Source organism: Manacus vitellinus, unplaced genomic scaffold (assembly GCF_001715985.3).
Source record: "Manacus vitellinus isolate BGI_N305 unplaced genomic scaffold, ASM171598v3 scaffold_1_pilon, whole genome shotgun sequence".
Classification (NCBI taxonomy): domain Eukaryota; kingdom Metazoa; phylum Chordata; class Aves; order Passeriformes; family Pipridae; genus Manacus; species Manacus vitellinus.
Window position 1 is genome coordinate 31,169,672 of NW_021939396.1, and position 24,185 is coordinate 31,193,856.

General features: G+C 36.9%; 1 protein-coding gene across 4 annotated transcripts in view; it reads left to right on the forward strand.

The window, feature by feature from the left end:
• Window positions 1-271: 271 nt before the first annotated feature.
• STAU2 (staufen double-stranded RNA binding protein 2) overlaps window positions 272-24,185 on the forward strand; it is a 151,653-nt gene continuing 127,739 nt past the window's right edge. For all 4 annotated transcript variants that reach the window (XM_008932185.2, XM_008932187.2, XM_018079403.1 and 1 more), the window contains exons 1-4: window positions 272-479; window positions 1,541-1,671; window positions 6,254-6,413; window positions 8,724-8,859. In XM_008932185.2, coding sequence (XP_008930433.1) covers window positions 281-479; window positions 1,541-1,671; window positions 6,254-6,413; window positions 8,724-8,859 — 626 coding nt within the window. In that variant the 5' untranslated portion in view covers window positions 272-280. The remainder of the gene's footprint in view (window positions 480-1,540; window positions 1,672-6,253; window positions 6,414-8,723; window positions 8,860-24,185) is intronic.

The window sequence follows — 24,185 nt, forward strand, 5'->3', positions numbered from 1 at the left end:
TCTTCCTGCTGTATTTCAGGCAGGGTCACCCCATTGTTAAGCAACAGAACCTAGAGCCAGGCTGTATGGGTTCTTCTCCAGTGATGTTCTTTGGCTCTGAGCTCTGTTTCTCTGTGCATCCATTTGGAATTAATGTTTGCAGAGGCATGACTTTTGTGGACAGTTTTGTGACCCAGATCCAGGAGCAAAAAAGAAGTGTTGCTAGTATCACTACAGTAATTTGACATTCAAAATGCAAAGTGCCCTGCTGATAATAATTTGTTTATTGCAGTGACAGGCAATGGCACAAGTTAAGATGCAGACTACAGCAAACCTGTCTGGACCCACCATGTCCCCTATGGTGCTACCCCTGCCAGTTACAACTACAAATACACTGAGTCTGCCATCCTCAATGAATGGATCCATTTCGGAATCAGCTGCCAGCTGTAGCAGTCCTACTGCCAGCCTTGTGGATCCCGCACCTTCTAACAACTCACCAGGTAAGTTGGTCCAGGTATATTTTCTTCAGTGGTCAAATGAATTTTTGATGACTTTTTAATTTAAAAAGATAAATAATTAGGTCCTTAAGGGGATTAAAATTAAAAAAAACCCAAACACCCATAGAAAAATATTTTGGCTAAATAAACTGTTAGTTTTTTTAACTGAGCTCAGACTTACAGTGAAGTGTTGATCAATGATACAAAATCTCAGAAAAGAGCATGTCTATTTTGTCAAATTCTGAGTGTATTCTTTATAGAGAAGTTTTAGTGTTGCAGGAAGGTCTCCAAGTTTATTTCTCTTCCCCAGAACAGAATGTCTTCTGACTGCTTGGCAGTATTTGGTGTTTCCTTTGTAGCCTAATAAATGCTGCAGTTCCTATGCTGAACTGGGTATAAAATGCAGAAATGTTGTTCTAAAAATCTAAACAAGAAATGACAGTGTGTGTTAGGGATAAATACAAACCAAATGAAAAAAAATTGCAGAAAGTTAAATGGTCTAAAAAAAGCAGAATGAAATCCTTAAAGGGAGAGGAGAAGTGTTCTTTGGGAGTGCTCTGAGACTGACTTCATTTTTGTGAGAAAAGTCTAAAACCCTGGGAAGAAGCAGGCGGAAGCAAGTGGGGGCCACAGAGTTTCATCAACTATATTTGTCTCATAACTCTTACACTATCCACTACTGCTTCAAAGTGTTGAGAAACCATTCTGGAAGAGTACTTAATTCCAGGAACCAGTATACTGCTGACAGTAAACTTTGGTGATGTAGTAGATGTAGAATATGTATAATTTCCCCTACACTGTCATCTGTCATAGGGACATTTTGGAAATAAATAGTTGTTGGGGTTTTTTAATTGCATGTATTCAAAATTTTTATTGTAAAATCATAATCATATTCTCATATGATTAATATATAAATGGTATTTAAACATTATATTTAGCATATGTACAAAAATTGTATTTTAGCCAAAGTATTTTCTTTTCTAAGCATGCTGCTTTTGCAAAGCTTTGCGAAGTTGTGAAGAATACATTTCTCCACAAAAACTTTACAGACTCTTTATTTACAGCTCCTCTCCAAGATAACATGGCAAACCCCAAAGAGAAAACTCCAATGTGTCTGGTAAATGAGTTAGCCCGTTTCAATAGAATTCAACCCCAGTATAAGCTTCTGAATGAAAGAGGGCCTGCTCATGCCAAGGTAAGGTCACAGTTCCAGGTGATGAGCCGTACCTTAAATGCTGAACAGATAATGTCATGGTTTGGACAAGTGTGCTTGTCACACCCAGCTACATTTCTAGTGTAAGGAGTTTCTTACAGTTCTTTTTGTTTTGTTTTGGTTTTTTTTACACTTTTAGGAAGTATGCCTGTATTTCTGTTTAAGTCCTGTAGATCATTTTGTACCTTACTTTGAGTTTGTATTTGTTGGTGTTTATAAAGACCTTGTGAAAGTCTTTTCAGGGTATCACCGCCCTTTCTTAATCTTTATGGAGCATTTACTTTTTAGGCTGGATGAATCTTGCTCCCCAGTCAGCATGCCTTTGGTAACTAGCTACTAGAAACAAACTACCACTTGTTTCATGGTAGTGCAGATGATGACAAAGGTAGTTTGTGACATGCTTATTGACACAGTTCTGTGTCTATAAAGTTGTTACTCAATCTTTGGATCTTGCGTTATATAGCACAAACTTTATTATTATGCAACTTTAAGACATATGGTGATATTAAGACTCCTAATATGGTTATAGGATTAAAGTTTCCGGTGAACTGACAGCAAATTCTGGTCAGTTCTCATATCAATTTGAATATCCAACTTAATAAGTACAAATTGGGTTGGTTTCAGGTGATGAGGAACACAGAGGAATATTCTCATGACATAAAATTTCCTAATATAATTTTGAATTTCCTCCCTGGGTAGGAGCAAACTGGGGGAGGAGAAAAAATCCTGAAAAACTCCAAGAAAGACGCTGGCATAATTAGTAGCTGCTATTTACCTAGTATTTCTAGAGTGGCAAAAGACAGTGGGGTCACACTGCAGATTAGTAACAGTTTCAGCTCATCATGGGCTAGCTCTCTGCCATTGTCCCTTGTTTCTGAGTTGCATATTGTGTTGTCAGTGAGTGCAGAGTTCATGCAAATCACTGACCTGGTCTGGCTGGCATTCCCGAATCTGTTATGCCGGTGGAAATGATGTCAGCAGGTGTGAGGCCACTGAGAATCAGAAAACTTCTAGGATCCTGTGTTTTAAATGGAAATTTAAGTGCTCTTTCTCTTCCTGAAGACGTTTGGCACCACAGGGTACTTTGGTTGGTTGGTTTTAGGTTGTGGCACGTTAAATCTGTTGGGCTTTGTGTAATTTTTTGCTATTGTGTTGTGTATTTATTTTTTGTGAAATAAGAAGTGCTTTGGTTGTACAAAAAGGTGTGGTTTTGGCTGTTTACGTTTCTCAGCAGTAAAGAAATTTAAGTTATATTACATTCATGTTATACTTAAAATTTTATGAGGACAAGAAATAGTTCATATGTGAGGCGGGAGGCCTCTTCTCCCAGGCAACTGGCGACAGGACAAGAGGACATAGCTTCAAGCTGTGCCAGGGGAGGTTCAAGTTGGACATAATGAAGAATTTTTTTCACTGAGAGAGTGGTTAAGCATTGGAGTGGGCTGCTCAGGGAAGTGGTAGATTCACCATCCCCAGAAGTTTTCAAGAAACGACTGGACACAGCACTTAGTGCTATGGTTTAGTTGGTATGATAGTGTTCAGTCAAAGAGTGGACTTGATGATCTAAGAGGTCTTTTCCAACTTTAATGATTTTATATTTGTTACTACTTTTAGAGGCACTAATATAATTTAAATTACTTGAGTCTGCATTAGCTGCATTTTTGAAAGCCAGATTTTCAAAGGATTTCTTAATTTTTCAGTTTTTCAGTTTACCGCATTATTTTTAGTTGTACTCATAGTGGTCAAAAAAATGCAGATATGTACTCTGTAGACTCAGAAGAATATTGTCTGATTTTGGTCTCTGCAGCAAGAGACAAAAGAACAAAGGTGATTATAAGACTATGCAGCCTTTGACCTATGAAAAGCAGAAAATTTAGTATGACTATTAGCAGCTTATTATAATGTCTTGCTAGTATATGATGATATACCTGACCAAATATGTGAAACAGAGCTGAATTGGTCCTGGAAAGCATGACCTGGAGGATATAATGCTGCTACTGCTCTTTGCCATTTAAGGAGCTTCTCACATTGTTTTCCTCCTACACAAACTCTGTTCCTGTCCACTAGTGGTTTTCACGGTTTTCTGAGACACGCTCTACAAGACAGCTGTCTGTGTTGTGACCACAAATGCTAGTAAATTTTTATATCCTTTTTTCTAGTTGTCTCTGGGAAGTAAGTTTTGACAATTGGTGTGAAATGGGAAACTAGAAACAGTGGAGTTGGGAGAGAAGTGGCATGTAGTGACAGTGCAATTAGGGTTTCTAGGAGTCTGCCCTCCAGGTGGATTCTTCATCATAAGAAAAATCAGAAAGTCTTTTTTAGCATAAATGTTTTTGAATATGTTAGTCAGATTAGTCATGTCTTCTGTCCTTCTATGTTAGTGTTATTTCAGGACACAAATTTAAAAGAAACAGTGGCAAAAGAAAGTGGATGGTGGTGCAGAGAAGAGGGAAAGGGGTAAGGGATGTAGCACTTCAAAAGGCTGGGAAAGAGGAGAGAATTTTACATAGAAGTGAGGAGGAAAGAATTGCCAGAGCTAAGAGAGATTGACCTTGCAAACACAGCAGAGTGAAAACAAGCACAACCATAGTGGCCTTTGCATTTCTGCTTTCTAGACATCAGATACATTAGGTTTGGTGAAAGGAATAGAAAATTCCTCAGAGAACTGGTAAGAAATGTCTCTCAGTCAATAGCAGAAGTGTTAGCTCTGGTCTTGCAGGGTTTGAGAGTTTTCATTGGCTGCTCCAGAGTTTGGGTTTAGGCAGTTTTATTCCTATAATTAAAGGATGAAACCTACTACTATATGTGGGTTTTTGCAGGAGTTTTTTTTGACAGATGGTCTAAGTGAGAAGGTTAGAGTTGACTGCAGAAGTTTATTGAATAAGCCCTTTATTATCTCGAATTCCTGTTTTTTACTCTAAGCGCTAAGAGGAGAGTTATTAATCATATTATCATTTAAATTTGAGATTATTCTCCTTCTATAAAAATACTACACTGGTACTTTCCTGGAAAATATAAAATACGTAAACTCCAGATCCAGAAATCAAGTTTCAGTTCTTTTAGTAATAAGGATGTATGTTTGTAGGTAATTAATATAATTATGGGTATTTAGCTCTAATACCCAGTTTAGCTTTCAAGTGGGGGTAGGATTTGGCAGATTGCAAAATTAAGAGACTATTTTTCTCTTTCTCCTTGTCTGTGAGGAAATTGTCATGACTGCCGTGGAAAAAAGAACATGGCAGTAGGAACTGTGGTACAGGGACTGGCACTATTCTTCTGAAAATTACAGTAGCCAAAACTCAAACCTGTAATTAGGACACAAATATGTGTTTATAGCATTCAGTTTGAATGTGCATAGGGCTAAGGTGGAAGGCACAGACATACTTGAGTTCAAATGCTTGTTTATAAGTACATGCTAAATGAAAATATATGCAATGACACATGTAAAGGCTGCTCACCATGTCCATCTCTAAGTACCTAGTCCTGGATCTAGCAAGTTTAAATAATTAAAAAATCATAGAGCTGTCAAAATGAAAATTTTACTTTATATCCTGCTCACACTAATATGTAGCTTTTTTATGTTGCCTCAAGTAAGTTGGTCTGTTTTCTGAGGTGAGTGTATCTTAGTTTACTGTGTTTATCTGACTATTAAGTTCTGTCTTATATCTAGGGAATTTATATGGCAAATATATTGAGTTCTTAGCCTTTCTCCTCTTGTTCTTAGATGTTCAAATTTAGACAAAACATGTATGTATAATACAGAAGACCGATTCTATTTAATATCTTAAATATGCATTGAGTTTTATCTGCACAATTTGCACAGCATAGGTACTATTTGAAATAATCCTCTATCCCAGATTTTGAAATATATGTTTTTTATCTGTTAGTCAATATCTGAACTCTTGATGTTTCCGGTTCCTGTCCTCACTATTGATTTTACATTAAGAACTGCAGTTCCATTAAAAAAAGATAATATTTATTTTCTTTGTTACTCTATTTTTTTGAATGTATTTGAGTTGTGACTCTTGCCCTAACAATATGCATTATTTTTAGAAATCAGGTCATGTGAGAAATTCTTTCACTGTGTAACACTATTTGGCCCAAATTTTCTGCTGCCTTGAGGAGTGTGCAATCATTTATACCCATTCATAATTATTACAAAATTACTTTTTTTTTTCCTCAGTGGCATGTTTAGTACCTATTTTCTACAGGTAAAGTGACAAAACACCTTCAAATGTATGAAAAAATGTGCTCTAAGCTGACCTGTATACAGTCTTCCAAGAGCAGAGGATGAGTTTGCAGTTATTATTACTTGGTTTAAATATTATTTTGTTCTTTGACAGCTGACATTAGCATTATGCTATTTAACTTTGTAATTTGAAAGGCCAAATGTTGCCCACTGATAAGGTCTCACTGATCTTTGGAAGAATCAGATGCATTATCTGGGAGTTGAATCCAATGAAAAGAGAGCATGGTTTCTCTTGAGCCCTGGAAGTTTTTATACAGGTTGGTCTAATCCACACTGATAATCTTGCCAGTGTTTACCTGTTCTTTGTCTTTGAAGATGTTCACAGTGCAGCTGACTCTTGGAGAACAGACATGGGAAGCTGAAGGAAGCAGTATTAAAAAGGCCCAACATGCTGCTGCTAGCAAAGCACTGAATGAAACTACCCTTCCCAAACCAACGCCTAGACCACCCAAAAATAACGTAAACAATAATCCAGGTATGACAATTTCCTCTGTGTGTTAAATCTTCTTAAAGTATTGGGATATTATACCATTAATAAGTAATTTTAACAATGTATTTAAATTTGGTGGATGAGAATCAACATTGCCATCTTAGAGGTATGATAGGATTATACAGAATTTCTAGTGAGTTTTCATAGGAGAATTTTTAATGTGCATGCCTAAAATAGTTGAACTGTAGGGGAGTATATTATTTAGATAATGCTCAGATGTATACGGAGTGATTGTGTATGATCAACAGTAAACAGAAAACGAGACTGAATTGGCTGTTATTACCATAGTAAAACATATTTCCCAAGGAGTTATTTTAGCTAATTTTCCAATGAAATTGGAAATTTTATCCAGTCCAATCCTGCAAAGTTGCATCTGTGGTCTAAACAAAAGGCTGGGATTTGGCATGAGAACGTTGACATGTATTTTCCTGCATTGTGAGTTTTCCTTCATAGCAACCTGTTCTTTCAAAAAGCTCACAGACAGCATTAGAAACTGTTTCAATAATAGAAAAAATATATACTGGTTGAGTTGTTACCTGTGAGTTACCTTCAATGCATATAAAACCTTTCTAGGTACACATCTCATCTACATGTTCAGTATCTGTTCTGTCTTGTTTGATAAAATAAATCAAAAATATTAATAACTTTTATTTCAGACTAATAGAAAGCAAATGGTGAGGGGAAAAACGTCATGTTTCCTCTTTTGTTTGTTTGTTTTTTACGCTCCCTTCCTCTCTGCTTTTTCCTCTACTCCCTTCTTCCCTTTTTATTTCCCTCTGCCCTTCCCCCCATTTTAAAAACAGTTTTCTTCAATCACTTTCTTAAAGTTGAGTAATTTTGCAGTTAATCTTCTCCATGATGGAAAAAAAAGTAGGAGTAAGTTTCCTTTAGAACTTGTGAGTATTATCCTGAGTATTAGCTATGAAGGATTGTTTTAGAGTGATGTGGTAGTATTCTCTTGCTCCTTTGGAGATTAGTACACTGTTTCTTCAGGCCCAAGACAGTGGTTTTGCCCTGTGTCCTTCACAATCACTGTGACTTCAGCTGTTTAGAAAGCAGGAGGCTCAGACATCTATGAAAAGGGATCCTGAGTTTGATTCTTGACATCGCAGAGTATTATTCATCTTCTAGAGTTCTTTTAGCTTTGAGGATATTCTTAAAGGGAAAATCTGATAATAAGAGAAACAGGCTTTAAGAGAATTCATTAAAAAATTGTGTCATTTAGCACTGTAGTTTTGCTCCAAGAAAGGTGCATTGTATATGCACAGCTATCTTCTCATCAGAATGACGTTTTGCATTTTTATTATTAAGTTGAATTTATAGTAATTTCTTGCTTTGGAAAATATAAGAATTGTTGTCGATAGAAGTTTTTGAATAAGTATTGCATAAACATTTTCATCATTTGGCATATAAAGCCTCAATGGCAGAGTGGAAAATTAGTCATAGCTGTTTTAAGGGTAGATTTATTTGAATCCCTTATGAAAATATTTTCAGAAATATTAACTCCTTTTTGTTGGAATGCACGTTTAGCTCATTTAGGATTTTTTTACAACAGTGCAATTAGGGATTACTGTAGCTGAACTTTGTATTTAAAAAAAAAAAAGAAAAAAGTAGTAGAAGTAGAGTGTAGCTTTTTATTTGATATTTTTGAAACGATGCAGTGGGCGAGTACTGGCTGCCTTCTATTTTTGTATTCTGTCACCAGTAGATGGCTGTAGTTGCACTGATTTCCAGTAGCTGTGTTTCAGTCTGTTAGATCATTCCTATTAGATTTTTAGTTTTTAGGTGTAGTTTTAAGTTTTCAAGTCTTGCAAATAACACGTTTTTTCTAACTTGTAAGATTCCTGAATGACTGCATTTTACATTGTGCTTGTTTCAATGACTCTTTGCCCTATTTGTGGTTTTATTTAATGGTATTCAGCAGAAAGAGACATTATCCTTTTATTTTATAATTCTTTCAGAAAGTGTCATAATGTATTATAAGTACTTTGGAAAAGTGAATAACCAGCTTGGTTGTTACACTGACTTTCTCATTCATATGTGAAGATTAATCCACCTGAACTGCATAGAGAATGCACTGAGATGTCTAATTGTTCTTTTTTGTTGCTTGTGATTGAATTGGGATCTATATTCCCATCTTTTAGGGAAATTGAAATGTCTTTTTTGTTACTTCTTTTTAATTAAGAGTAAAAAATTATAATGTAGCTATCACTTTACAGATTATCTCAGTCCTGCTCTTGAGTTTTTCAATATTTCTGGTTTAAGTGCCTTACTTAAATTGTTTGGTTTTTGCAGGCAGTATAACTCCAACTGTGGAGCTGAATGGTCTGGCGATGAAAAGAGGAGAGCCTGCCATCTACAGGCCATTGGATCCAAAGCCAATTCCCAATTACAGAGCAAATTATAATTTCCGGGGCATGTACAATCAGAGGTTTGTACTTTATCTATGATTTGATTCTTTTTTTTATCATAATGTTCTAAATATTCATGAACTTTCTAGGTTATTTCAGAGTGAAAATAAATTAAGATTTTGCTGAGGAGGGTCTCTGCAGTCTTATTTAGAAACACACATAATCATCTCCTAAAAGAAGATGGGTGCCCTAAGTTCGTCACAAGGAATAAAAGACATGTAAAGCCCAGTGTTTTTATTTGTTTAATATGCATACTGGAATTACATTCTACAGCCATGACAGTGAAAGGACAGAGCATTTTACTTTCCTTTGCAGTGGTGTCATGTGATTAGAATTTGTATCATTAAAAATGACGCACTCTTTTCTTACAAATTGGATATAAAATTGGAAGAGATGCATTTTGAAAATTGGCTTGAAACTGTTCTCAGGTTTCTGGGTTTTTGACTGCTTTTCTTGATCTCATTTCCTTCGTCCTCACTGTTTGATTAGGAAAAATCCTGTATTTCGCAGTTTGGAAACGCATAATCAGAGCTATGTTAATTTGCATCTGAAGAACTTCTTTCTCTGAGATAGGTTTTTTTGCCATTTTTCCTTACTTATCCACAGAAGAACTGTATTGGATGAGGTGTTTTGGAGCTCCAAAAGTGAGACCAAGTATGATCTGTAAAATAAGAGAAAGCGAAACAATACAAATCAGAATGTTCTAATCATGTTTAATCTGTGAAGAATGGTGCCTTTCTTATAAAGCTTTGCTTAATGAATTTCCTGTTCATTTTTATGCATCTCATAATTATCAAAAAGAATGCGGTTATAAACTCTGATTTGGTTTGGTTCAAAATTACTCTTTTATTAGAAATTGAATCTACAGCAATCTTTAAAAATTAAGGAGTTTAAAATGAAAAAGCAGCGTTTCAGATTTGGCTAAGGAAAATATTTCAGTTGACTTAATTCTATTTTGCTTTTCCCCAGATTTTTAAATCATGATAACTTGATTAGTGTAGGGTTTTAACATTTCACTCTGGGTTGTTTTGTTTGTTGTTGGTTTTTTTTCTTTTTTTCTTTTTTTTTGGTTGTTGGTGGGGTTTTTTTGTTTAGTTAGTTGGTTGTGGGTTTTTTTTATAGCAGCAATACCTAGAACTGTATTATTCTGGAATATATAATAACCAGGAAGAATAATATAACCTGGAAGAAAACCCTTTCATTACTCTACAGAACACTGCCTGATAATTGTATCACTTGTGTTATATTTCTAGTCACTGCTGACCTGAGTCTCTGCTTACATATGTCATGGTTTAAAAAGCTAATTATGGTTCTTGAAATGAGTTTTGTTAATATTTAGAAATCATTTATTTGAATTGCTTTTATAGTGAGACTACTTTGACTGACAGATATAAATGCTAGACTGGAAAAAATGCAAGCTAAAGGCATAAAATGGGGAATTCTGGAATTTGAACTTAGTTATGGAAAGATATTTGTGGAAGTAGAGCCTCAAAACACTCAGTAGTTACTAACTCTTAATATTTTATTTCTTTTCATAGAAAATTATTAGTATGTCTATTTCAATCTATAAGTTTGCTTCTTTGGAAACTTTGTTTCATGAGAGGTGTGTTTCCGTGTTAGAGTAAAATGATACATGAACTTTATTTTTCTGGTTGCATTAGGTAGCCAACGGCCTTTGATTTTTCTGATCACAAAAAAAACCAGACTCGGTAGGACAGAAGGCCAGAAACTCTGCTTGCCTGCCTGCTTCATTGTGCTTATTTGAGTGCAGTTGCCCGTGCAGGATGGCTAATAATACTGTCTAGTAAATTGATACAAAACAAAAACTAAGTAGTAAATAATGGGATATACCTGTCTATCTGCATAAACACATGCCCCCTGTGCATACACCAGCTCACACACAAGCACCAGAGTAAAGAGGAAACAGAATGATGCCCTATAGTGATGTTTGGGAACTCCTGTGCTGCAAATAATTGTTCTGCATCTTGTTTTGGATTGGGAGGTTCTTGGCCATTATGATCATAGTAAGAAAGGCAGTTAAATACTGTAAGACATCCTTTAAAATGACATTTATTAGAGCTGCCAGTATAAGAAGGGAATAGTGCAGATACTCTTCCAGCCCTTCAGATGCTGAGAGCCCTGAGTGGTGTGGATCAAACAGGACTGTGTCCCACGTGCAGCATCCTATGCAGACCTCAGCCACAGCAGAGATTCTTCCCTTCCTGGTCGTGTGGACTCTTACAGGATTTTCTTACAAGGAGATAACCCTGTCAGGAATAGTCAGGAACAATGGTCACGTGACAAGTTCCCACTGTGCTGTTAGATAAAGGCAAGACCATGTAGATGGTACTGAGGGGGAGCTGCCCAGGGGCCCATGTCTTGCCACAAGTCTGTCCTGTGGCTGAGGGGTTTGTGCAGCACAGCCCCATCCTGTCCCATGAGCTGTGCTGGGGATGGGCCCTGCCAACTCAGCACAGCCCATGCGGCTCAGCGTGGGTCACTGTCTCCTCCATGGGCAGGATCCTGCACCTCTTCCAGTCAGGATCACTGTGCACCTACTCACCCTCACCAGAGGGAAGTCTGGAGGCAGATTCTGGATCTGTGACAAGAGTGAGTGAAGTTCCAAATAGGAAGCACATGCTGTAGCACTGTATTATGTTCATGTGGTATAACATGCTGTATTTATTTTCTTCTATTGCCATGTTGTATTTAGCATTAGTTTGCAGATTTTTGGTAGTTGGGTAGTAGAATAGAAGTCTTGTTGGAATCCCCAAGTAAATGCAGACTATGTAGACTGTTGAAAACAAGATTTGAAAATTACTGTAGGTAATATGCTGTACTAAGTATTTTTCATTTTTGTCAGTTTCTGACTGTAGATTATTTTCTGTTATTAAAACAGATACAAAATATGTTAAGTAAGTGAGAAGCTTAGTCTGTTATAATTTGTCTGAATTCCTTTTACTGATATTTGTTTAAAAAAAATGTGCTTTTCAAGTAGGTGAAGATGCACATTAAGATTAGGAGATTGCATTAGGGAAACTTCTGTTCTGGCAAGACAAGTGGCTTGAGGGAAAAATAAAAAGTATTAAGTTCATTCCAGGGCATATCTTTAGACCAGTTAAATCTAGTGTTTCAAGTGGCACAAAAGATCCTTTTCAGTATCTCATGGAAATGTGATCTGAGAACTGCTATTTGTATGCAAAATTGACGGCTAGATTCCATGTCAGGCTAAGATGATTTATGTTGAAGTGGCGGTGATTCCTTTTCCTTCATTTGTCCATAGCCTTTGTGTCCTTGCATATTTCCTGGGTCCAGCACTGGAAGGTGAGCTGCTTGGAAATGAATCACTTTTCTGGGGGGAGAGGAAAGGAAAAGTTACTCCTATACTGACAACTGTACTTAGATACCTTCTCACCTAGTAGCACAAGAGCTTGTGCCCTCACCAGAGAGGGGGCATATCTGTTTGGAGGTTAAGGGCAGCTTAGGTTGATCCAAGCATGTGAAGGACTACACTCTCACATGCAGTGGAGCATATTTATATGGACAATGTGTTGTACAGAGGATGTTAAAGCAGGTTTACATACAAATGTGCAAAGATCCATTTGCAAGATTTGCAGCTGATGGCATAAATTTATACTGAAGGTGAAAATTACATTCACAGAAGAAAGGAAACCAAACAAGTAAGAGGGGAAAAAAGGAAAAGGGGGAAAGTTTTACCAGTAACCAGCTTGGAAAGCAAGTGGTGAAATGTCCCAAATGAGCATCCTTCTCTAGGTGTTCTTTCCAATGCAGCAAGTATTCCCCATAACACTTTCCCATGGTAGTTCTGTGGTTTTCATCAGGACATGCTCAAACTACCTGTTGCTTACAATGCTGATAGTGCTGCATGAGAGCAGATGTTGAATGCTAGCCGCTTATAGAGCTTTGTGCATGTGTGTTATTGGGCACTGTAATGTACATCAAAAGCTACTGCTAAGGGATAGGAAGAGGGCAGAGAAGGGCTGCAGTACAGTATAGATACAATGCTGTTGACATATTGGTGTTTGAAGTAAAAGGGCCTTGAGAATAACAGCATGGGGAGAACTGAACAGCAAGGGAAAGGTGCAGCTAGGGAAGTTCTGGAAAACAGTGCCCAGGCAGCTTAGGTGAAGTGTTACAGAACTACGAGTGGAAGGCAGGCTACAGAATTGCAAATACAAAACTCAGCAAGGCAGAAAGACACTTAAGACAGTGTGTTACACCAGGGTAAGGTGTTAGCCTTGTGAGTCTCTTTGTGTGCTCAGTTAGGAAGTGCAGGGCGAGTCAGCTCCCTTCTTGGGGGTGGCTAAGTAGATAAAATACAGTCCATCTAGGAACTGGAGGAGGTGTGGATATTTTAACCTGACTCTTCACTCGAGCTACTGAATGCAGTACTTGCTAGCTTGTTAACAGCATTGGGTCATTGCCATTACACTGCATCTTGTCGCAGGCTGATAAAGTCTGTGTGATGCTGAGCTGAATCATGTGAACTTACCAGCTTAGGTCCCTCGTAGTTTTGGGATCTGTATGCTGCAGTTCATTTCATTGTGTAGATAAGAACTTCAAATTTTTATCATCTCACTCTGATGAGACAGCTTGGGAGTCCTCTCTGGATTTTCTTTATTGAAGTAAAATCCATGCAACCTTGGTAAGAGGAAGTTTGATGGCCCCTGATAAGGCAGAAATTTAAAAAAAGCTGTCAATCCTGAATCCAGCCATGTTAGACAACTTCTTATTTAACAAAGGTTTCTATATTCCTAGAAGAAATTATAATAGAGGAAAACACTGCTTAGGTACTCAAAATTTACCAGTTATATACTACCGATTTAAAGCCTTACAGATTGGAGTTTCAAGCAGTTTTGCAACAGAGGTACATGAAGACCTTTCAGTTCAAACACTGTATGTTACAGGAAAGCTAAAAATGGTGAATGTTGCATTTTGCATGGCTTCTTTTATCTAAGAGCTTTACAGGCTGACTCTGGGGAGGGAGGTGCTGATGCTTTGAGGGACGGTTTGCTAACCAATTTAGCTTGCGTGTTTGTCAGCACACCATTTGGCACGATTCAGTAGAACTGGCACGCTACTTGAAGAGGCCAAGCTTTGAAACGGCAGGTCAGGTTTGAGAAATATTGGCAGAGCTGAGGACAAAACATGTGCATACTCTCATATCTGTAGCCAGTGCTAGAACCCGTACTCCCTTGCATCTCTGGCTTAAACACAGTTGGCTTAAACCATGTAAAAGAAAAATTAAAACCGTGGCTGTTTAAATTAGAGCGATTAAACAATAAAATAAGGTATTGATTCCGACTACAGGGTCATCCAGCTTGTCTTGTTACCATTGAATTCTGGTTTGTTTTATTTTAAGTTATTTTTTCCTTTGGTTAGAATTGAAGAGAGTTATTCCTGAAGTTTAATTGTCCTGCAGTATTTTCAATTATAGAATGTCTGTAAGTGACAAAACAAATTATATCTTACAGTCTTACCTAAATTAAGTGTTTTCAGCCAAGAAATAAAGCCACTACAAACTGAACAGCAGCTTTTGATGTTTTAGTATGGAAAGTAGTGTTAAAGAGATCATAAAACTCAACCCTTGTGTTTTGGGAAAATTCAGAAGTTATTTTCTTATTGTATAAAATTCCTTAAAATGTGTCTTACCACAATCTAGAGAGCTTGAAAAACCTTTATTAAAAAAAAAAAAGCTTTCAAAATTAAAAACAGTTGTGAAATATAGGAACAAAGGAAATACAAAACAATGACAAGCTAAAGAACGGAAATAAAGTAATTAAAGCAGTTTCTTGCTTGGTTTTGAGGAATTTGGATGGTGTGATAGTTCTGCAAGCATGTCACGCAAAGTGATGGTGTCCCTAGGATAAACTACAGCTTCTGTGCACTTGGACAGTTTCTGCTGCACTGAGCATTCATCTTAGTCTTGTCTATGGTTGTTTCTCCCTGAATATACGTTGTATGCTACAGGTTAAGGAGAAGACTGTCCCCTTTCTCCTTAGTGCACTGGGGAGAGTGCATAGACGGTTCCTCCTTTTCTTTCTCTTCACAGCCCTGTCATTCCAGGCACATTTTATTTTGATGTTAATGAATGATCTTTGCAAGTCCAAACTCAGAACCAAAAAGCAGCAGCATATTCTTGCCTCTTCTGGAGCCACCTATGCTGCCTGGCCAGTAAGCACAGGGCATCACCCTACCTGGGCATGTAGTTTCCACTTACTGTGTAGGCAGCTCACCTGCTGGGTACTCAGTTGCTGCTTACACTTAGTTGCTCCTGGAATTATCAGCCCTGTGGATCTGCCTGAATACTGAACAATCGCTTTAAAAATGAGGCATAGTGAAAGAAAGTTTGAGGGCTGGTCTTTGGCCAAATATATCTGCAATATATTCCTAGTGGACCAACATGTTATCCAGTCTAATGATCAAAGGGAGAATAGACTCTGTGATTACTGGATAAATTACTGAAATTGTCAGATCATCTTAATAAAAGATTGTATGGTGAAAGAATGGAATAATATGAAAAGCTTGTTTCTTCCATGAATGCTGAGTTAAAGATTTAATAAGCACATTAAAAGGAAAAAGATTTGAGGAAAGTATTACTTGACATGAGTGCATAGCAATGCGCTCTAAATCCTCACCCAACCTCATTTGTTTCACAAAAGTTACATAGTCCTATGAGGGGCAAAAAAGCAAAATCTGTCCAGAAGAACAGCTGTAGAAGCCAAATTTTGAAGTGAGTGGGTTGCACTGCAGGAGACAATGTAAAAATCTGTTGAGATTGTCATCTCCAAAAGTACACCTGCAGTTAAACAACCCAATTATCTAATTTACAGGAAGAGAATGAAGTCTGAATTTTTTCTGACCTTTAGATGTTCTTCTGCACCCTGTTTACCTTCTAGCAGAAGACCTTCCTCTACATGGAGAGCTTCATCCATTTGAGGCACAAATAGCCCAGCACATAATGTAAAGGGTAGTTGAATCTGAAAGATTTTGATCTAGTATTGATTAGATCGGCCACTAGCCTGGAAAATGTAAAGTTCAGATTACTCCATGGAGACTTTTCATGACTCTAGGCACATGATTAGCCTATTATCTGTTGCTGAATTCCAGTTATTGAGGCTTTCTGTTGGGGCTTGCTGCAAGAGAGGAGGATTTTATGCACAGCTGTGTACAAAGCAGATTTTTTTCCCAAGCATATATACTGTGGCAGATGTGAGGACACTAAGTTGCCTAAACATAGGCCTCTAGTGCCACTTGAGACTTTGTAGGGTGTTTGAGACATTCACATGGGACCAGTGGATTTGGCAGAAGACCTAGAAGAGACCTTTACTAGAGTGGCAGCTGAAGGTCGGGCAAGATACCCTAGAGCATTTCAAATGGCCCTGCATAGCTAAGTTCACGGGATTGAAGGAATCCCTAAAACCGATGTTCAGTCATCATAGCATTTCACTTAATCCACTAGGACTGCAGCTACTCGTGGGAAGCTTGTCTGTTTCATGGATCAGTCCTGTGTCACATCATGTGGCTGTTTTAGGTGCACCATTCTATCTGAAATGGTACTGTGTGCTTGTGTTTAGGCAGTTAGATGCAGTTCTTTACAATGCAAGTGGAATTCAGATCCAAACTCAGATGCCTTTCAAATAGTCTCTGCCTGCTCATTAGAAACTCAGTCTCCCATTATAACCATTATAACTAATCAGAGCGATCACTAGTCTAGAATGATGTTTATCATGCCTTAAACTAGGTTGTCTGCATTTCATATGGATCTCTCCAGAGCTTCACTTTAATAGCAACTTGGTTTCTACACATTAACCAAATACCTAAATTTGGGCATCTGAATCTAGAGCTGAATCCCACACTAAGAAATAATCCTAAGATTTGCAGTAATTTTGTGTACTATAGTGGGAGTCATTTGACTATCACAGTGGAAGGACTGAAAAAACATAAAAATCTCTCCCCAGAGAGAAGAAGGCAAGAAAAGTATCAGAAGAACAAACTCTTTAGGGACATATCTGGGTAATAACAGTTTTAAGGAGAGGCAGGCATGCAAGTACTAAAGTGTTTTTGATTGAATAAAGTGGTATTTTGCTACAAAAAGCTGTTTGGCTGTGGTGACCAGTGCCTTTGCTTCCCAACTGAAGTGGACTCTCAGTTCTGGAGCCTGTTGTGTTGAATTGGTTATAGGAGAATAAACCAGGACCAATGTAGGGTGCCACTGGGATTTTTACTTTGCTACATTTGTCGGCTTCAGACCTCAGCCATAGGGTACAACATTCCTCCACTAAAAAGGCCAGAAAGAGTCAGAGGTGCTTTGCCTGCTTTTCCAGGCAGTGTTGCAAAATGTTGTCCTTAAAATTTGCATTTTAAGGATGAAGAGGTGTGATAATAAAGACATTTACTGATTGACTTTGTGTAAACTCCTTTCTGCATTTGTTGCCCTCCTCACAACAGTTTGGGCAAAAAAACTTAGAGGAAATATTAAAAACTACTTGGAAATAGAAATTAAAAGTTTGATTTAGAATAGGTTGTATCTCCTTAAATACACTATCATTTTATCCTGAACAACAGATGTGGATTTCAAAGAATTAAAACTTAAGGAAGTAAAGAATAGTCCAAAGAGTAATGCAAGTGATCAGATTAACAATTTAATTGTTCAGCTGGAAATGGCTGATTCAGCCCATTAGATGGCAGCATGAATTTGTGGAAGAATTTCTCAACAGAAGCTTTCTTTCAAAGAAAGTTGCCTTTTTCTATTCTGAAACTTTTCATGACTTTAAAATGTCATAATTCCAGCATAAATCAATTAAAACTAGGTTTTCTGCAAGGCTTTGTGTCATCATTTTCTTCTAGTTTTCTTCTCCCATAATAATTGAAACTGTAATGCAGTAACTTCAATGGCAGTTTTCCTTTTTTATATAAATCTAGTGTGAGTGAAAGGTGCCAGTTTACCAGCAGTGACAATTGTTTATCTGCACAAAGCATTTCATCATATTAATTCATTCTTCAGGCTTGATCTAAACACATTTCCCTAAAGATAAGACTGAAATTTGGCCACTAAACCTGCAGTCTGTTCATACTAATGAAGCTTTCTGATGACTTGAACATCTATTCACTTGGAAAGAACTGAGATTGCCAGCTGATAGTTGATTCGGTTTTGTACATTACCAGTTAAGACAGGATTCAGATCATATCTTAAAGCAAAGTCTTGTACATCACCCTTTTATTTCCCTGCTAGTGTATTGACATTATGGTGTAATAATCCACTCAAAGACTTTTAAATTAATTCTTTGTGTTCTTCTTCTGCATGCTACATTTCACTTCCCCTGGCCTGTTTGTTCCCACTCGTTGCCTGCCTCCCACACAGACATATTGTTATAAGAAAAGTGTTGAGTACAGCTGTGCTAGGATTTTTCTCTGCTAGTATCTGTTTCTAGGAAAGGAAAAGGGAGAGAGTCAGTCCATTTCCTGTTGGTTTAAAACAGCAGAAACATCTGTTTGTCGTAAGATAGTTTTCCCAAAAGAACAGTGGCAAGGGAGCTTGCAGGTGATGAGCTTTGCCATTGCCAGTAGCTATCAGTTTAGACAATAGTGATTAGTATGGTTGGCTTAAAACAAATTAAGATTCCTTAAATGACAGAGAATATTTATTCCTGCAGTAAATTTTTTAATAGCTAATGTTTAATTTCTACAGTGTTTTAAATTGTATAGCATATATCTGGAATCAGAAAACCCGGATTCTGCTATGGAATCTATAGATTCCATTAAGTTCTGTCCAAAAAGTGATTTTTCTGCAGTCCCCTCACCCTGTTATCATGAATTTCCACAGCGTGCACAAAATGGTGGTGGGTGATGTGTCCTGGCACAATGTGCCTATAATCCTTCTGGTAAATGCATCCTGTCACTACCATCCACTGCATTAATGGGTGCATTTAATCTATCAGGGATCAATAAGATATATACTCTTGAGTGTATTTACAGTATTATTTGACAGCTGTTAATGTTATGTAGGCTAAAAATCAAGCTGACAGAATAGAGGGTAAGCTTTGCAGGTAGTATTCTCAGTACAGCGTCTCTTCATTCTCCAAGTCAATGCACTTACCTGGTATCATTGAAATCTTTTTAACCGTAATTGTAGAGCATCTAGATACGTCATCACTCATCATGCCTAAAATGCAATGTGTCAGGCATGACATTTTACACTCTTCCAACATTCTAAACAGTCTTTTCTCAAGATTAAGTAGTTTTGTCAATGACCTCTTGACCCTCTTTTTACAGGAGGTTCTAAGCCCTAATACTTCAATCTTTTCGTAATTAATATTTTTATTCATTTTCTTTCAGGATACAGTGACCTTCCCAGACCATTTGCTTTCTTGCTCTGTCCGCTAAGGGGACTGCCCTTTCTTTTTGTGGTCCTTGGCTGATATTCAGACTATTTCTTCTGAAGCTTCGTTCAGTGAACAGGGTTCTTTTCTTTAGGCTTTCAACTTCTTCAGATCTTTCTCTGCTCTGGAGAAAGTACATCTGGCTCCAGATGTGTCTTCAAGTTTCAGACGTGACTTTTCGTGTTCTCACATAGGCTGAAAACATAAAGCGGTGTAATACAATCCTTATCTTTGCTTTCCTAATGTCTGTCTTTCAACACTACTCTTCCACTATAGAAACTTCCTGTAAACCTTCAATCCAAAGATTTTCAGAGCCAACAGCCTGTCCCAGCACCTTGTGAATCTCTTCAGTCTGTTGGCTTTGCAACTCACTGGGTGTTATCTCTGTAGATCTGCCTTTAAAACAGTCAGCTTTCCTTTCAGGATATGGACAGAAGACTAGTCTTGTTGGTATGTATAAAAACAAGCACTGATTCAGAGTGCTCCTCCAGGAGCAGGAATATTTTGGGTGTGTTTCGTTCTTTCCACACAGTTAACTTTTTATTCACTCTTATCTTTTTCCTATACTTCTGCTGAACTAAGGATATTTCAGTCGAGACACCTGATAGTGGATTCAGAGGAAACAAACCTATGTGGTCTCCTTTGTTGTTACAGCATTTCTGCTGTGTCCAGAACCTGAACCTTGGTTACCAGTAAATAGGTTCTTTTTCCTTTGCCTGCTCTTTTTGGTAATGACAGAGATGAACTGCTGTTAAAGCTCAAACTTTACTTTGAGATGCTGCCATAATTTTCCCGAGGGAAGCAAGCAGAAAGAAGGTTAGTAGCTAATTTTTAACAGCTTATAACTCAGTAAGATCTGACTGAACTCTTTCCTTACAAGGTCTTTGTTGCTTTTGAACTGAAAGTTCTACCACAGATTGAGAAAGTATTAAATATTCTGAAGAAAGGTTTTCAAGTTTCTTTTATAACAGAATATATGGATGCTGAATGCAGAATTTTTAATCAGCAACCACTATGTTAACAGTTTCTCTTCAAATGTTGTCTATAATAGTGATTTTGGTGGGTGCTTGTGTTCTGTGAAAGAGAGTACAGTTGACATCTCTTCTGAAATTCTAATTCTTAGGATCTTCTGAAGATCTGCTTGTCTTTATAGGATATTTTAAAGAAGAATGCCAGTTTAAGTTGGTTTTTATTGTCACAGAAATGATAGCTGCACTCACAGGTACTTTGGCACCATGATTTGTGTGGATTACATGTGTTAGTGAAATGAGGCTGAATCCCTCAGTGTTGTGATTAAAAGGGAAATCACCTCTGGACAAAAACCAACCCAAAACGCTCATAGCTTTGAGGTTCTGTTCCATGACAAAAGAGGAGAATGTGGAGTCTAATCACCTTACTGATTTAGATTCAAGTCTGACATTACTGTGAGTGAAACAGAAATGAGAATTCTTAAGGAGGTGAACCTTGCTTTCCTTCAGTAAAGGTAATCTCTGTACTGACCTTGTTTACTGAGTCAAAGATCATGTTAACCATTTTGCAATTTAGGAAAAATTTCTTTTCTGAAATTTCCAGCGAAGTACTTGAATCACCACCACAGGAGATATTTTTAGAAGACATGTCGATATGGCACTTAGGGACGTGGTTAGGACTTGGCAGTGCTCAGTTAATAGTTAGAGCAAATGATTCTATGATTCCATTTTAACAGTCCTTGTTATCTCTGTCCTTCAAGGGTTTTTTTGAGTTCCTTCTTTCTAGAATAAACTTCCACCCCATCTTGTAAACATTTGTTACATTTCCTACCTTTTAGCAAGTCTGCAATCTTATATTTTAGTGTATTGATCCAATGTGATCTAGCATTTTTTCTTTATTAATATTCAGTACTAAATTGTGTTTATTGGACCAACTGAGACAAGTTGCTGTGCACTGGTGACCACCACTACTTTCATTGCATCACTTATGCATTTTTATTAACAATGAATTTCTGTTTACTTGTCAGTCATTGGTGTAAATCCATTATGCACAATAAAGTTTGAAAGAATATTATGTCTGCTATTCATAAGCTTTCCTAGGAAATCTGCTCTTTGTATGCTTTCAAGTAGAAGGGAATTCAAAGCACTAAAAGACTTCACCACTGATCTTTTTGGTTTCTGACCTTTTTGCCCCTTCCAGACTTTTCTATGGTTGATTAACAGACTCCTTCCCTTTCCCTCCCAGTTGTAGATTAAGCTTCTTTCATAAGGCCATCCACATTTGGGTCAGCACCCTGGTATGATGTGCAGGACAACATAAAATACCCTCCCTTTCCAATTGCCCAAGCTCTCTCTAGCTCACATTCTTTTTGCAAGTCTGATGTAACAGATGGGAATATTTTGGGATAGAAGCCATTTTCAGAGGTTGCAGAGCTGATAACTAGTGATGTAGGAGAGTGTGCATCCTCAGTTAACTACACTCAGCTGCTGAGAGGTGGCTTGCTAAGTCAGAATTAAGTATTATTTTTCATCTTATTCTTACTTTCAGTCCTTTAATTGCCAAGTTTAAAGTGATAGGTTAAATTTTTACTCACAATAATGCAATTTTATGTCTGTATGTTTACATTCATCCAAGTGGGAAAAGAATGTAGCCTAGTACACACTAATTATTTGAATTGAGGTTAATTTGGATGTGGAGAATTATGCTGTGAGCTTTCTTTGGCCTTCTTCCTCTATGGACTTTCAGGTTAATTAATTCCTGTGAAGTACTAGGCCTGAGATGATTTTGTTAGTAACATTTTTATTAGTATTACATTACTGGTATAAATACATGATAAAATGAAATGAGTGAGATACTTCATTCTCTCATTTGATTAGTGTCTAGGCTGGCAAATGACATGATTTTTTTTTGACATGAGTTTCTTATGTAAAAAGAAAACGATACTGTAGTCAGATATGCAGCATTGTTTATGTTCTTTTACTGTAATGGATATTTGGACGGCATTCTTAGTAACCACTCTGCATGCTTGTAAAGATTAGTGAGTAATACGGTTCATGGGAAATTTTATGAGCTGAAGTAGATAAGAGTTTGAGATATTTGTCTTCTGGATGTCTGCTTTAACCTCTAAGTATGCAGCATGCATCACAGTTTCATTATGTTTTCCTTTTTATTCCTATTGTACTTGGTTTTGTGTCATGGAAAAGAACATTTTCTTTTTCCTTGTATTTATCTTTTCCTACCCCCAGCCCCCATCTCCATTTCAGCATTGTCCACTTGACATTTTCCAATGTCTTAAACTCTGGAGGCAGTGTTCTTTTTATGTTCTTATGTTATTTATGCTGGTTTTGTAGTCAAGAATAAGTTGAAGTTTGGTTGACCATTTTCATTACTTAGTTATTCAATTGATAGATGAAAATACTTCTTCGGAGGCGCATAACATTTTGTTCTCTGCTGTCTTCTCGATTTTAATTGTTATTTTTCACATTTTTTTTTCTATCTTAGTTTTCAATATGCATAACTTTTGAATGTTTTTCTCATGAGCCTTTTTTTCCCTGGGTTTTTTCCTTTTACTTCTTAGCCTTTTTCTTTTTTCCTCACGTATCTCTTGCACTAGCTTCTCTTTCTTTTTTTAAAAAAAAAGGTATTTGGGCTGGTTTTGAGACCCTTCTGGCACTTTGACAAGTGCTTCATCTAAACTTCAGGGGCTTAGCTTGAAGGAGAGAGAGCAATAAAAGTGGAAGCAGAGACCTGAACTTACTCTTCAGGGAAGCATCTCTCTATAAGTAGTGCTCCATGGCTGCCTCAATATGTTTGCTCTATTATTTGTTAGCTTCATCCGTGACTGTTAAAGTCTGTAGTGTCTGGAGCTTTCTGTTGGTTTCTCCTAATTACTTTTCATGAGCAACTGTTTTTTACTTCTTTACATATATATATTCTATAAATAGTAAACAAAGTAGTGGTAAATGCAGAGAATAAATAATGAAATATTTATTTCAGTAGAATGTCTGTATTGAGCAACTTGGAATTTAGGGAAATAGTGATGTGGCGATATTATCGTCTTGTCATCACAAATTCTTCTGGGAAGATTCCACATTAGATAATGTTATGTTAAACTGAATCCTCCTCCCTCTTGTTTTTCACTCAGGAATGTTTCGATATTGTGATCATGAAAACATGAGTCAATTTTTTTTTAGTAAGTTATTCATACTGCTTGAATGAACTACATAGCCTCTAGCTTAGAAAAAGAAGGAAAAAAAGATAGAAAAGGGAATCATCATTAATATATAACAACGTTTAAAAGAAAGTATAAATAAAAACATACAAGTAAAAAGGTATAAAACTCAGCCTGAAGTTACTCTATACTAAAGGTAGATTGCGTCTGATTAATGTGTTAACCTCACATGTTATGTGTCAACTCATTTTTTAGGTAAAGAGAATAAAGTAAATCTTATATTTGTGGGATTCCGTTAAGCATTTTATAGTATTAGATAAGGATAATATTTTCATTAAACTGAAGGAGATGGGGATTTGTATAAGAAATGCAGGGTGGGAAAGGAAAAGAAAAATAATCAGCAGTATTAAAAGTCAAACTAGGAGGAAGATTATTAAGTACAGTTCTTTTAGTTTTAGAAGCAACCTTTTAAATTATTTTTGTTAAGGATGTTTGCTCAAAAAATAGGAAAACGTTCATGAGATGGAGAAGGCTGTCATTGCTGCACAGGAAGATCAAGATAGTCAGGAAGAGTTGGATGATTGTCAGGGCTGATATATTAGAAATGCAATGAGACTAGATCTTTCCAGTGTAAAATGTAAGATTAATAACATAGGCACTAGTAATACTAATACCCTCTGTTGTCACCTAAGGGTAATTCAGTTGGAAATCACAGAACAGGAGTGTTATATTCTTAACTATTTGGAAGATAAACTAAGAAAAACTAAAGTGGTTGAATTAGTGGAGAGACAAATGTGATTGT